At 43.5% G+C, this 15,599-nt stretch overlaps 1 protein-coding gene across 1 annotated transcript in view; it reads right to left on the bottom strand.

Annotated features, from left to right (window-relative positions):
- Positions 1-201: 201 nt before the first annotated feature.
- LOC125384198 (calmodulin-binding transcription activator 2-like) overlaps positions 202-15,599 on the bottom strand; it is a 48,401-nt gene continuing 33,003 nt past the window's right edge. The window contains exons 15-21 of the mRNA XM_048402712.1: positions 15,278-15,412; positions 14,554-14,791; positions 14,251-14,441; positions 13,541-13,689; positions 12,881-13,059; positions 12,674-12,736; positions 202-7,543 (exon numbers count right to left, since the gene is read on the bottom strand). Coding sequence (XP_048258669.1) covers positions 7,447-7,543; positions 12,674-12,736; positions 12,881-13,059; positions 13,541-13,689; positions 14,251-14,441; positions 14,554-14,791; positions 15,278-15,412 — 1,052 coding nt within the window. The 3' untranslated portion in view covers positions 202-7,446. The remainder of the gene's footprint in view (positions 7,544-12,673; positions 12,737-12,880; positions 13,060-13,540; positions 13,690-14,250; positions 14,442-14,553; positions 14,792-15,277; positions 15,413-15,599) is intronic.

Raw genomic sequence — 15,599 nt, 5'->3', positions numbered from 1 at the left:
AGGCCAATCATGTGACACAGGACACTCCTAGTCCTAGTCCTAGTCCAGTCAACGAGATCTCTCGCCATTCTAACTTAGGCCAATCATGTGACACAGGACACTCCTAGTCCTAGTCCGGTCAACGAGATCTCTCGCCATTCTAACTTAGGCCAATCATGTGACAAAGGACACTCCTAGTCCTAGTCCAGTCAACGAGATCTCTCGCCATTCTAACTTAGGCCAATCATGTGACAAAGGACACTCCTAGTCCTAGTCCAGTCAACGAGATCTCTTGCCATTCTAACTTAGGCCAATCATGTGACAAAGGACACTCCTAGTCCTAGTCCAGTCAACGAGATCTCTCGCCATTCTAACTTAGGCCAATCATGTGACACAGGACACTCCTCGTCCTAGTCCGGTCAACGAGATCTCTCGCCATTCTAACTTAGGCCAATCATGTGACACAGGACACTCCTAGTCCTAGTCCTAGTCCAGTCAACGAGATCTCTCACAATTCTAACTTAGGCCAATCATGTGACAAAGGACACTCCTAGTCCTAGTCCAGTCAACGAGATCTCTCGCAATTCTAACTTAGGCCAATCATGTGACACAGGACACTCCTAGTCCTAGTCCAGTCAACGAGATCTCTCGCAATTCTAACTTAGGCCAATCATGTGACACAGGACACTCCTAGTCCTAGACCGGTCAACGAGATCTCTCGCAATTCTAACTTAGGCCAATCATGTGACACAGGACACTCCTAGTCCTAGTCAGGTCAACGAGATCTCTCGCCATTCTAACTTAGGCCAATCATGTGACACAGGACACTCCTAGTCCTAGTCCGGTCAACGAGATCTCTTGCCATTCTAACTTAGGCCAATCATGTGACACAGGACACTCCTAGTCCGGTCAACGAGATCTCTCGCCATTCTAACTTAGGCCAATCATGTGACACAGGACACTCCTAGTCCTAGTCCAGTCAACGAGATCTCTCGCCATTCTAACTTAGGCCAATCATGTGACACAGGACACTCCTAGTCCTAGTCCTAGTCCAGTCAACGAGATCTCTCACAATTCTAACTTAGGCCAATCATGTGACACAGGACACTCCTAGTCCTAGTCCAGTCATCGAGATCTCTCGCCATTCTAACTTAGGCCAATCATGTGACAAAGGACACTCCTAGTCCTAGTCCAGTCAACGAGATCTCTCGCCATTCTAACTTAGGCCAATCATGTGACACAGGACACTCCTAGTCCTAGTCCAGTCAACGAGATCTCTCGCCATTCTAACTTAGGCCAATCATGTGACACAGGACACTCCTAGTCCTAGTCCAGTCATCGAGATCTCTTGCCATTCTAACTTAGGCCAATCATGTGACAAAGGACACTCCTAGTCCTAGTCCAGTCATCGAGATCTCTCGCCATTCTAACTTAGGCCAATCATGTGACACAGGACACTCCTAGTCCTAGTCCAGTCAACGAGATCTCTCGCAATTCTAACTTAGGCCAATCATGTGACAAGGGACATGCTATACGTCTAAAGATTGATGTCAGCAACCAGCTGGTTATCGAGGGATGGACACTCTGTATACTCAGGAGAAGTCACCATGATGTAAGGACCTGTGGATACGTTACATATCTAGATCACTGGATCTGAAACTAGCAGAGTAAACTGAGAGCCTTAAGGGCCAGCACATTTCAAAAACTGTAGGCCCAGTGGAAAAACTGTAGGCCCTGTGGAAAAACTGTAGGCCCAGTTGAAAAACTGTAGGCCCATTTGAAAAACTGTAGGCCCTGTGGAAAAACTGTAGGCCCAAACATTTTAGCTGAAGCAGGGAGACATACACTTGCAATTTAAATTACAAAACACAATCAGTCAACCAGAAGCCTTGACAGCTATCACACCGAGTTCCCACAGACGCAGTTGTGATAGATGAAGCCTACATTTATCAGGAAATCATTAGCTTGTAAAACATCTTTGCGACTACATGTCAAACACCATTCGAAAGGTCTAATCCTACCACTTATAAACATGAAAGTTATGTTTATCACATTTCTTAAATAATGCTTAATAAATAATTACCTGAACAAACTGTAGGCCATAAGGGCTTGCTGAAATTTAAAACTATCAGCCTGAGAACAAATCTGTCGGTCTCGGACCTACGGGCCAGCCGATGTCTATTTCAAACTGTGACCCAGTGCATCCTATGGCGTATCCTTGTCACATGATCACCACTAAGAGCAGAAACTCCAGCATTACAACATCTACACTGGAATGGACACAAACCCTGGAGCGGAGTACCCCTTTAATAGCTCATTGAAGAAACAAGCATACCTGCACAACAGGAGAGACTAGACCCCCTACAACAAGTCTGACATAGCATTCTTCATCTCTTTAAAGTAATATCTCTATAAGAAATGATGGACACAAGACCCTAGAGCTGGAGGGAGAGAAATAGCTTGTGCTTGAGACAACAGGATCTTACTGACCAGCAAAGTGTAACACTCTCTGTCTTGTGTTACAGAGTCTCTGGGACAATATCTTCAGATGCAAAATGCTGTACAAGATGTCTACATGGTTTTCAAGAAGAATTTTCTAATATTTGATCAGGAGCAAGTCTTTGATCCAAGTGATTTTGATGTCTTAAACAGCAAAAAGTTGCTGACAAAAGGTCAAATGTATTATTGACCACAAAAAGGGCCTTAGCTTAAATGTTTAAACAAAAATCAGGTTAAAGGTTAAAGGTTAAAGGTTAAAGGAAGCTTCCGTTGTAGGGAACACAGCTTTTCACATTTGTTTTAATTCTAATTTTGTCATCCAAAAAACTATTTAGACAGACGAAAAATAGGACGAAAAATAGGACGAAAAACCTAATCTACATGATCAGTGCACACACAAGACTGTAAGAGAATTTTAACATATGCCTTGGATAAGAGCCTTCATACTAACAATCATGTAGATCCGCTTCATGTCAAAGATTTGTTCAAGTAAATCAAAGTAAACATTCAACATTCTCCATCCATCACTACACACAACAAGGGGACTTGATAAACATCCACATTCAACGTTCAATTGATGACGATGAGAAACAAAGTCTCCAAATATAAAAAACTAGATTTAGGAAAACATGAAATTCTCTCCTCCCTACAACAACACTGGCAATTTGTGAAGCTGAGCACTCAGTGTTAAAGCAGGTGATCCACCCGAGTGAACCCCTTCTTACTGTCATACGAAGCTCTGGTGTGGACACTCAGTGTTAAAGCAGGTGATCCACCCGAGTGAACCCCTTCTTACTGTCATACGAAGCTCTGGTGTGGACACTCAGTGTTAAAGCAGGTGATCCACCTGCGTGAACCCCTTCTTACTGTCATACGAAGCTCTGGTGTGGACACTGAGTAACAGGCACGCATAATCTCTACCAACACAATATGCTGCATAAACCATTGTTCATGTTGCTCAGGTCAGTGATAACAATATTATTTAGGAAACTATTTCTGTCATGAAATGATTCAAGGTCATGTGTGTCATGATTAGAGCCAATCAAAAATTACAAATTCATGAACATTGCATCTATGGTAGTTTTAGAATTGAAAGGGTCACTAGGCTCAAGCCTTCAGAATTGGCTGGCTTTTTCAAGGTGTTTCATGTTGAGCAGTGGGCAGGCTGACTGTCCTAAACATGACACAGCATGTCCACTCCTCCTACAGTGTCACGTCCTCTCAGTTGCCTCAGCCAGCCAATCAGCTCCAAGCAGCTGATGAGCTCATGGGGGCAGTGTCACGTCCTCTCAGTTGCTTCAGCCAGCCAATCAGCTCCAAGCAGCTGATGAGCCCATGGGGGCAGTGTCACGTCTTCTCAGTTGCTTCAGCCAGCCAATCAGCTCCAAGCAGCTGATGAGCTCATGGGGGCAGTGTCACGTCCTCTCAGTTGCTTCAGCCAGCCAATCAGCTCCAAGCAGCTGATGAGCCCATGGGGGCAGTGTCACGTCCTCTCAGTTGCTTCAGCCAGCCAATCAACTCAGCTGATGAGCCCATGGGGGCAGTGTCACATCCTCTCAGTTGCTTCAGCCAGCCAATCAGCTCCAAGCAGCTGATGAGCCCACGGGGGCAGTGTCACGTCCTCTCAGTTGCCTCAGCCAGCCAATCAGCTCCAAGCAGCTGATGAGCCCATGGGGGCAGTGTCACATCCTCTCAGTTGCCTCAGCCAGCCAAACAGCTCCAAGCAGCTGATGAGCCCATGGGGGCAGTGTCACGTCCTCTCAGTTACTTCAGCCAGCCAATCAACTCCAAGCAGCTGATGAGCCCATGGGGGCAGTGTCACGTCCTCTCAGTTGCTTCAGCCAGCCAATCAGCTCCAAGCAGCTGATGAGCCCATGGGGGCAGTGTCACGTCCTCTCAGATGCCTCAGCCAGCCAAACAGCTCCAAGCAGCTGATGAGCTCATGGGGGCAGTGTCACGTCCTCTCAGTTGCCTCAGCCAGCCAATCAGCTCCAAGCAGCTGATGAGCCCATGGGGGCAGTGTCAGCACAGAAGCCAGAGCCTAGTGCTCCTTTAATGAATTTATGCTACTTAAGCATTTAATCATTGTACAAACAAAAGCAAATATGAAAACATAAAACATAACTGAGTTTCTAATCCAAATATTATAGGTTTGTTTTAAAACAGTTTTAGAAGCTCAGTCGTAACAGTTGCTATTTTCTTTTCCTGACATGCTCATAACACACATTGTGGCCATATATGTTGCGTGGTGATTCTTATATTCATGTGCAAAGATGACCTTAAAATATAAATATTTCAACATGCATATTTCTTTGCATTAACTAGAAATTGGGATTAAATTGGAATAATTTCAAAGTTTGACAACAACTGGCTGTACAGTTTAATTACAAACATAACGAGTCAGTAGCAAGGCTATTAACAGTTAAGTAACATGCAAGAAACATCTTTAATACCTAGGAACTGATGTCATCAACAAGTGGAGAAATGAAAGACCAGTTTAACAGCGTAAGTAGGACATGGGGAATTATCACAGAAACAGGAAATAGACAATGCTGAATGCAACATCATGATATGTCTGTGAGCCATCAACAGCTGACTTAACATGAGCGTTTCATCGGCTGTACAACCCAAATGTCTTCGGTTACCAACAGAGAACTGTATCAAACCTTGGTTCTAACCAGAAAAGGTTCCGGTTGGAACAAAGGCAACTATCTCCAGGGTTTGTTCGGCCTATTTGTTTCAATATGGCGCCACTCTTCCCAATCTTCTCTCATCATGGTTTGGGTTAATTATATCACGTCGATACCCACCAATGTCAGGAGCCACAAACAATCAACCATGTTTGACCTTGAAAAATCAAAAGGGCCATCTTGTGGATGTTGGTTAAGAACACTGCTCTGGTTAATACCACAGCTAGCAACACTCCAGTCGTAACTAGTGGACAGGACAGTAGGGTCAATGAAACACAGAGATGCCCAAGACGGACACGTGTTGTGCAATAGATAGGAAGTCAGAGGAGGAGGTAAGATCATGGCAATTGTCACCAACAGGATGCCACCTAAAGCAGTTTTCTCTTGAAGTCAAATCCTAATTAAACTACTAGGCTATTCAAAGGCTAGTTGTCAGCTGTGTTGTCTCAGGATTTCAAACTTCCATAGAACCTTACAATTTGACTTTTTCAGTGAGCCATTAGTACCTGTATTCTACCTCGTCCAATGGATTCCAATACTCTACTACTACAACACTGTGACATGCATGTCCTGATATCTTGACATTTGGACTGCTAATACAATGTTCTTCAGAAACATTTCCCAACAATATTTCGTTCACTGAATAAAGTTCTTAGGGGAATAATTTAGATACATTCTGTCTTGACAAAGTAGAGTTAATTAATGCCTTTATTTACTGTAAAGGCAATGTTTCGGTATTGTTCTTATACCGTTGTCATTGCAAACATCGCCTTTACAGTTAATAAAGAAGTTATCCATATGTTATCTCTACTTTGTCATCCGTCAACTTCAAAGTTATACCTATCAAACAGTTCATATTCTGTCTTGATGGAATTTCCCAAACAATCATTTCATAGAATTCTGTTCACCGATAATTTCATAAAATAATTATCAAATTATTTGGAACTAAGAAATATCTGGACTGAAATAATACCATTTGCTGAAACACACAAGCAGGAAAATATACCTTTTATGAATATGATATAGTTAATGTTTCTACATAACAATATTATGTCAAATCATATCTCATTGTTGCAGGTTTACCTGTCAACTTGTCAAACTGCTGAAATGTCATTTACCCACCACGCCCACTGATTCTCTGTTGAGGTAAACCACTTGTTGTTGAATACGTTCATGAGTCATCTCAAGTTGCGGAAACAATTGAGAACAGAGAGTAGTCCAGTGTTGAGCAGTGTCTGCGAGGTGCAGCTTGAAGAAACAATCACAGCAGGGGTAGAGAAGAGGGCGGGGCACCCTTGAGGAGAAGGCGGGGCCACTAGGCGGAGAGTCCAGTGGAGGATGGGCGTGTCCAGAGTCAATCAGCTGCACGTTTTCACCATTGGAAAATTGAAGACCTGTTCATATCAATGTGGCTCATGCTTGTCACTGATACATTGGCTGACAAACATGAACTTAAATGGCAGGATCTGTCACCATAGCTGCCAATTTTCCCAGTTTAGTATTTTCCAACAATCTTCTTTAACTGACAACAAAGCCAGACGATATGAATCGACTACAATACAATACAGCCATGTGATTCCGAAACTCAGTTCATAATTTTAAAGTTTGTTTCTATCTCGACTTAAGCAACTTTCAATAATACCGTGGAGTGTCTCAATTGAACAAATGCAACCCTATAAATATGATGATATACCAGTCGATAAACATGAAGCATTTATAGCTGACGGTGTAAGGCTAAATAATGACCCTCTCTTTATCAGTGTCTATGAAAATTGAAACCTTGTGATATTTTTATGTAGATTGGCATATTCTTAACAGGAATTAAGGACAAAAGTTGCAAATTCGTAACAAAAACATTAAAAAAATGGGACAGTTGGCAGCTATTTGTCACGAATCAAACCTGAAAGTCCACGACGAGCCATGACAAACTTGAAACAGCAAAGGGTTGAAACTGTGGGTATTTCACAGCAAGCCTATTTCCACAGCTTGTTCACAACGCCGGTGTCACACATACATAGGCTACACACCCTTTTACATCACGTCCCAACCCATACTGACGAGGCATGTCAAAGAACGACACGGCTCAACCTGACAACAACGACAGCTTGTTCCTTCACAAGTCCTCCGGAGGCCATTGCTACCTAAGCAGTTGAACACAGCGTGACATGGGCATTGTGGTTCAGACAGAGGTTGTCCTCCCGAGGGTGTCACCAAGATGAACAGCCATGCCCAGTCACAGATCCAGCAGTGGGTGGGCGTGTCTGTCCCTGACGGTGGCTCACCCATCCTCTTCTTCTGGGTAGGGGATATCTGGCTCAGCATCGACTGGTGGGGTTCCGTCTCTGGATGTGCTGCTTTGCTCGGGGGGTGGGGAGCTGCAATAGAGGTCGGAGATCAGTGGTTAATAAATGAACTTGATACTGACCAGTTGAACCTAGAAGGGTCTTGAACTAAAATTTGTATTACAAAATAATCACAATAACTGTTAAACAATAAATAAAAAAATATTATGACAAAGAGATAAGTGAATTTTATTTATGAATTACGTTTTTCAAAACACAATAACTGAGGTCTCTTCCAACATTTTCTAATAAATTCATATCAGGAGACTGAGTGAATGTTGTTTTACTCCACACTGCCTTGTACCACGACGCAATCTTAGCACTAGGACTATCACAACTCCCATACTCTAACACAGACTTACGACCACCATGGTGTTATGACTCCAATCTTAGCACTAAGACTATCCCAACTCCCATACTCTAACACAGACTTACGACCACCATGGTGTTATGACTGCAATCTTAGCACTAAGACTATCACAACTCCAATACTCTAACACAGACTTACGACCACCATGGTGTTATGACTGCAATCTTAGCACTAAGACTATCCCAACTCCCATACTCTAACACAGACTTACGACCACCATGGTGTTATGACTGCAATCTTAGCACTAGGACTATCACAACTCCCATACTCTAACACAGACTTACGACCACCATGGTGTTATGACTGCAATCTTAGCACTAAGACTATCCCAACTCCCATACTCTAACACAGACTTACGACCACCATGGTGTTATGACTGCAATCTTAGCACTAAGACTATCACAACTCCAATACTCTAACACAGACTTACGACCACCATGGTGTTATGACTGCAATCTTAGCACTAAGACTATCCATACTCCCATACTCTAACACAGACTTACGACCACCATGGTGTTATGACTGCAATCTTAGCACTAAGACTATCCATACTCCCATACTCTAACACAGACTTACGACCACCATGGTGTTATGACTGCAATCTTAGCACTAAGACTATCCCAACTCCAATACTCTAACACAGACTTACGACCACCATGGTGTTATGACTGCAATCTTAGCACTAAGACTATCCCAACTCCAATACTCTAACACAGACTTACGACCACCATGGTGTTATGACTGCCTTGTGGAAGAGGTCCAAGGCTGGAGCAGATACCCCAGTGGTTGAAGACATGAAGACTCAAAATGAATACCCAAATAACAATTGCATGTCAAGCCAATCAGAAGCCCATTCAACAAAGTGATTTCAGCACTAAGGTGATCATAACTCCCGTCATTTAACATAAACTTGCCATAGATGTATCTTAAGTGATCTTAACGCTAAGGTGATCCCAACTCCCACAGACTAAGTGACATTACTAAGGTCGCTGTATGACGATTGTAAGAAACTGATTCCTATAGTCACTGCCTCTTATGGGAGGTGAAATGGGGTTTAATGTCACATCAAAGATTATTGCACTTATGTAACAATGTGCATGCACGTGTGTGTGTGTGTGTGTGTGTGTGTGTGTGTGTGTGTGTGTGTGTGTGTGTGGCTGCTTGTACTAGTCTGGACTAATGCTGATTTCATAGTGCTAGCCCACTGAGATACCATGCTACAGTTTAACAATATTACCCCACTCAGACACAGAATACTGACTCCAAGCTGACCAGTCCTTGTCCCTTAATGCCAAGCGCAAGGCAGGGTAACAACAAGTACTTTTAATCTTTTAATGTATTTTGGTATGACACAACCGGGGATCGAACCCACGACCTTCCGCTCTCCGGGCAGACACTCTACCATTAGACCAGGGAGGCAGTCTCTGCCTCTTATGACAGAGATGGAAAGAGGCAACTTACACAAAGATGGGGAACAAAGCATATGGGCAAAGTTGATGTGACTAAGCAAAAGAATCCACTATAAGCAATATGACATTTAGCTGACGTATGTAGAGTAGATTGTATAAGCGAAGGTGGTGCAGACAACTAACGTCACACTTGTGAAAAAATACATGACACAGAGAACAGGAAACACAGCATCGTGGGTTTAGCATACAGGCCCACATTCCACCAAGCGATCATAGTGCTACAACTGTCGTAAGCTGATGTTAAAGCATGGGAGTTACAATCATCTTAGCGCTAAGATTTGTTTGTGTAACCTATCCCAGGGCTACATTCAACATAGTCATCTCAGCACTACGACCGCACAGCAAACTGCGGCGCCTTTAACGACTGGGGCCTCAACACTAAGTAAGTATAGTGAGTGAGTGAGTGAACTGAGGCCCAAAGCTGACTTCAGCAGTTTTTTAGTCACATCATCATCATCATCATGATGGTGCATCAGCTTAACGTTGGAAGAAGGCCGAAAGTGACACAGGTCATAAACGGAAGCCCTTTAGTGAATGTAGGAATCAAGGATATGGTACTGACAACCCAAGGATCATAATCTGATTATCATGGGTAAATCTGGGATTACAACACACAAGCCAAATCATCGAGCTTGTCCTCCCATCCACTAAATTCACTCTGACGACCAGCATCGGTTGCTGGGGCCCTATTCTAACCCGGAATCTTTACAAGTTACTGGGGTACTGTTAGTAGAAGGAGAAGGAGATCACACAATTGGGATCCGATGACATGCATCAACCAAGTCAGCGAGTCTGACCACCCGATCCCGTTATTCGACTCTTACAACAAGCATAGATTGCTAAAGACCTATTCTCTACCCAGATCTTCACGAGGATGTAATATTAGTAGAAGGCTACAGAGATCTACACTAGGAGAAAGGCATGAAACAAGCCAGGCTACATGTTATATATGCAGGATGTACCTTCATCTCATTAGCATTGACACAATGGTTGGATCTCTGAAAGCACCAATCACAGCATGCCAGAATCACAAGACAACAAGCAGAAATCACATTCTAGAGTCAGTCACAGCATACAATTTAGTTCTAAACAAAATCAAATGCAGAGATGCCACCCAGAAATTGAAGAAATTCGGAGTACCTGGGACAACTGGGGTGTGAAACAAACTGTTACGCTTTGATGATTTCAACATCTTTTGTATTGCATTTATCACCCAAACCAAAGTTAAAACTGGTGATTATGTGTGATTATAACATGGTTGTATATGTGACAATGCAGTGAGATCAACAATCAGGCTAAATCACTGGTTGTTTTGTCTTACAAAATTTGTAATACATGTCACTTGGAGTATTGGCAGAATTTGGTCAAAAACATCCTAAAGAATCCATCGAAATCATAATGGATGGTATCTCTGGTAACGTGTCAAGGCTCACAAGTGCAGGTGAGACTGTTAATGTACAAGACTGTATCACTAACACAGGACACTCATTCAGTGGATCACAGCATCTCTGGTAACGTGTCTAGGCCCACAAGTGCAGGTGAGACTGTTAATGTACAAGACTGTATCACTAACACAGGACACTCATTCAGTGGATCACAGCATCTCTGGTAACGTGTCTAGGCTCACAAGTGCAGGTGAGACTGTTAATGTACAAGACTGTATCACTAACACAGGACACTCATTCAGTGTATCACAGCATCTCTGGTAACGTGTCTAGGCTCACAAGTGCAGGTGAGACTGTTAATGTACAAGACTGTATCACTAACACAGGACACTCATTCAGTGGATCACAGCATCTCTGGTAACGTGTCAAGGCTCACAAGTGCAGGTGAGACTGTTAAGAATCTAGAAGGTGCACTCCCTTAACTGAACAGACCACTACAAAGAACAAACAATCATTACAATTATTGTTCAAGGGTTCAAATGCTGATTGATGGATTTTCTAAAAAGGCCAAAACATACTATTCTACATTTCCTGACACAGGTTCTTAAGGACTTCAGTGTTGAATGTTTGGAATAGACCTGGAAGACAGGTCAATCATGTGTGAATTCTACGAGGCCTTGATGTCACTTTCTCCAAACACTGATTACAAAACGTATGTCTGAAGGCATTTATTTGTATTTTCATACCCTTCGTCCCAACCAACAGCTTGAGCAAGTAGGATTAAGAACTGGAGCCAAAAGGTTTAAGAGTTACCTGATTCCTCCGTCTAATTATGGCTTTAATTCGAACTTTCTTTTAATTTTATTTTGACCACTGACCCATGGTTTGAAGGAATAAAATCTGAAAGAAATGTCCGACTTGGTTATATTTCACACATCAAACAGAGAAAACTTACAACATACTGGTCCTAGCAAACATTCTTGGGTACATTATGTTGAAATGCTCAGGAAAGGTTTTAGCTGTGCAACAGACTACCATGTCTAAGACAATATTTATGACACAGTATGCACCGAAAATAAAGGCAGGAAATTACAGAGCACAATACAGTTCACAAAACCACATCAAACTGTGACGACGGTGAAATGCACACCCATCAATAGCAGGCATCAATGAATGACAGCTTGGCACACCAGTTACCTACCCTAATTGCATGCACAAGCTGCCATATATCTCTGTTAGCATGAAGTGAAGAAAACAGATACATTGTAGAACATGGTTAAATTCAAACAGGACTTTAGGTTCAGATTTCAATTGGTTATAAACCTTTTGACACCAGATTTCACATTTAAAGATGTCCCTACACAAGATCATATTACAATGTACAACAGTGCAAATCAATGTAGCACATTACGGCAAGCAGTTGTGTCCTGTAGAACTTCAATCAGTTCAACTTATTTATGTTTGGCTCTGATCAAGTCGACATTCAGTTGCCATGAGAACCAATTGTGTTTATTTTGTTAGCCTGGGGTACTTCCTACTAAAGTAAGGTTCCAACTACCGTATTCACCATAGTAAGCCCCCGACCAACTTCTACACCTATCTGTTAGTAAGCTTTACAAGCACCCCAAGAAGACCAAAAGTGACAGTGCCTATTTTCTGGTGTATATGACATGATACCCAACAGACAACAGCAGCTCAGAAGGGCTTTATAATTACAATGGGATTATTATTGACAAAGATTTAGTTTCATCAACATTTGAACTACTGCTCGATCTCAGTAACCTTTTGTGTTGTCTTACTAAGCACCCATCACCTTTGTCCATTTTCTAAGCACCACGGAGCTCATTACGGGGAATACATTAGGTTCCAAGGGTATGTTATGTCAGTAAAGGGTGCACTCCATTCCCATGCCCGGCATGGGCTGACGTAAACAACCTACCTATCTGCTGCATCAGCCGACAACTGTCGACCCTCCTTCTCCGTCTTCCTCTGATAGTGAGACCTGAAACAAGGCACAGCAGCATGGTAGTAGTAGTAATAATAATAATAATAATAATAATAATAATAAGATCCTGGCATGCCAAGGGACACAACTTTTCACAGGACCTTAGACCACTGGGCCACCATACTGGAGGTGAAGACACACCTGTATCTCTGCTGGATGATCACGGACTGGTTGCGGCCCTTCTTCAGTCTCTCCGGTCCTTGTCGCTGCAGGCCAGCCGCAGGGTCTCGGTTCTTCTTGAGACGTTTCTGTGCGTAGTAACTCCGGAACTGATTCTGGATCAACACTGCTGCCTGGGTCATCTTCTTGAAGTATGCATACTGAAATATACAGAGTGAGTGAGTGAGTTGGGTTTAACGCTGCTTTGTGCACTATTTTAGTTGTATCACTGAAAGTAACATGGCAGAAAAAATCAAACCACGTAGGCGGTCTCCGGGCAGATGCTCTATCCTATAGACCACGTAGGCAGTCTCCGGGCAGATGCTCTATCCACTAGACCACTCAGGCAGTCTCCGGGCAGATGCTCTATCCTATAGACCACGTAGGCAGTGTCCGGGCAGATGCTCTATCCACTAGACCACATAGGCAGTCTCCGGGCAGATGCTCGATCCACTAGACCACATAGGCAGTCTCCGGGCAGATGCTCGATCCACTAGACCATGTCATCAGTCCTTACCAACATGAGAGAGTGTCAGATAATTTTCTAACAATATACTCTGATACAGGAGTGATAACTAGAACTGACAAATTCACCGAAGGTTCACGGCAGAGCAATACTTTGTGCCAGGAGTCCGCCAGTACCTGTTTGTATCGCCGATAGTAGCTCTGGATCAAGATGGCGGCTTCTATCTCCTTCTGTCGCTGCTGCTGCAGTTGTTGTTTATCCCGATACAGCCGATACGCATTCTGGATCACCTTGGCAGCCTCGTACAGCTTTCTCTGTTCCTGATCTGAATAGAGAGAAGGATACTTATGAAGTGGTAGAAGAAGATTATTGTTAAATAATTCCAGCCTTATCAGTGCGATCTCTTGACAACCAAGTCTGAATGACTAAGTCAGTGGTTGATAATAGGATCATTATATATTCAGGGTACATCGTAACCACCCAATCATAATATGGAACTACTCTATCCTGGAATCTCTACAGAAAGACAAACAGTTTCAGTTTCATGTTGTTTAACACTGCACTCAGCAATATTCCAGCCAGAAGACTGCGGTCTGTAAATAATCATGTCTGGACCAGACAATCCAGTGATTGACATGAACATCGATCCACGCAATTGGGATCGATGACATGCATCAACCAAGTCAGCGAGTCTGACCACCTGATCACGTTAGTCGCCTCTTACGACAAGCATAGTCGCCTTTCACAGCAAGCATGGGTTGCTGAAGACCTATTCTACCCTGGATCTTCACGGGTCAGAACGACAAACATGGGAGGCTGTGGACCTTCTCTGTCCTGGAATCTCCACAGGGGTTGGCAACCATGTATAGGGAAGTGTGGACCCTACCTGAGAGTGTGAGTTGGGAAAAGTCCTTCTCCATGTACGTGGCTGGCGCGTTGAAGTACTCGGTGAAGTCAGCAGTGGTGGGGGGCGGGGAGTCCAGAGTGAAACTGTAGGAACTGTAGGGGCTGTAGGGGCTGGGCAGACAGGTAGAGTCCGGGCTCAGGGACGAGGCAGGGGTGCCCAGGTCTGTGTACCTGCAATACAAAAGTCGGGAATACAGTGATGGGAGTTTTAGGTTGCTTTGTCATCATTCAAGTCATATCCAGTCCATGTATCATGATGTATCTGGCCTACAAAAGTGTATACCTGTACTCATCAAAGGCCAGACTATCTGTCATGGGTGTTGAGATTCCAGAATCATCCCCGAAGGATGAGGTGGGAGGTGAGCCTTGAGACGGGGCCGAGCTGTAGGACTCACTCCGAGCTCGACTGCTCACTCCACACTCTTCCTCCTTGGCAGGAGACAGCTTGATACGCTCCGGCATGGCTGCGATGATCTGGTTGGCGAGGGTTACCATTTGGTTCTTGCCTTCATGATCCCCACCTGGAACAATTTGGTACAGAATTTGTATAACGCCACACTCAGCAATACTCCAGGTATATGTATTTGTGTGTTTTTAGCCAGAAGTTTTTACATTTGGAAACAAAGGCTTTAGCCTATACTCAACACCACCTACAAATATGAAAACAATTGATGTTTATCTTCTAATTATCACATCTCAAACTAGTTCAGCTAATACTGAGTGAGTTTAACACTGCTTTGACAGCATTTCAGTCATATCAGGGAGTGTCAGCTTGATGTGGGAGGGAGCCCCAGGTGACAAAGGTCATAGATGTTGACCACGTCGGTGAAACCCAGGAGCATTGTTAAGGTGCTGACAAACCCAGAAACATAATAGGGCAAACCGGGATTCAAACCCACAACAGAGTTAAGCTTAAACAATACAGTCTTCCTTTAATGCGTAACATTTTTAGATTCAAAAGCAACTCATTAAAGCATGGTGTTTATGTGTGTGTTATGGTGTCTAACCTTCACCAGATGCTACAGCAGCGGCGGCGGCAGCAGCAGCAGCAGCAACGGCTGCCTTGTGTTCCGCCTCCTCGTCAGATGAGATCTTTTCTACATCAATGAAAGGGCTGTCACTCCGCACCGATGATACCTCATCTACAGAGGTACGGAGCTTGCATTATAGACATTACTCCTACAGACACTCAACACTGATTACACGACTAAAGAGCAGATCAAATTGCAAATTCAAACATGGCAAATGAAACATTCATCCACAAGAAATGTTAAGAATCAATGAGGTTGGTTGGTTGGTTTGTTGTTTAACGCTGCACTCAGCAATATT

Source organism: Haliotis rufescens, unplaced genomic scaffold, assembly GCF_023055435.1.
Source record: "Haliotis rufescens isolate VD_foot unplaced genomic scaffold, xgHalRufe1.0.p SCAF_29, whole genome shotgun sequence".
NCBI classification, from domain to species: domain Eukaryota; kingdom Metazoa; phylum Mollusca; class Gastropoda; order Lepetellida; family Haliotidae; genus Haliotis; species Haliotis rufescens.
This window is presented reverse-complemented; position numbering and strand designations above follow the sequence as displayed.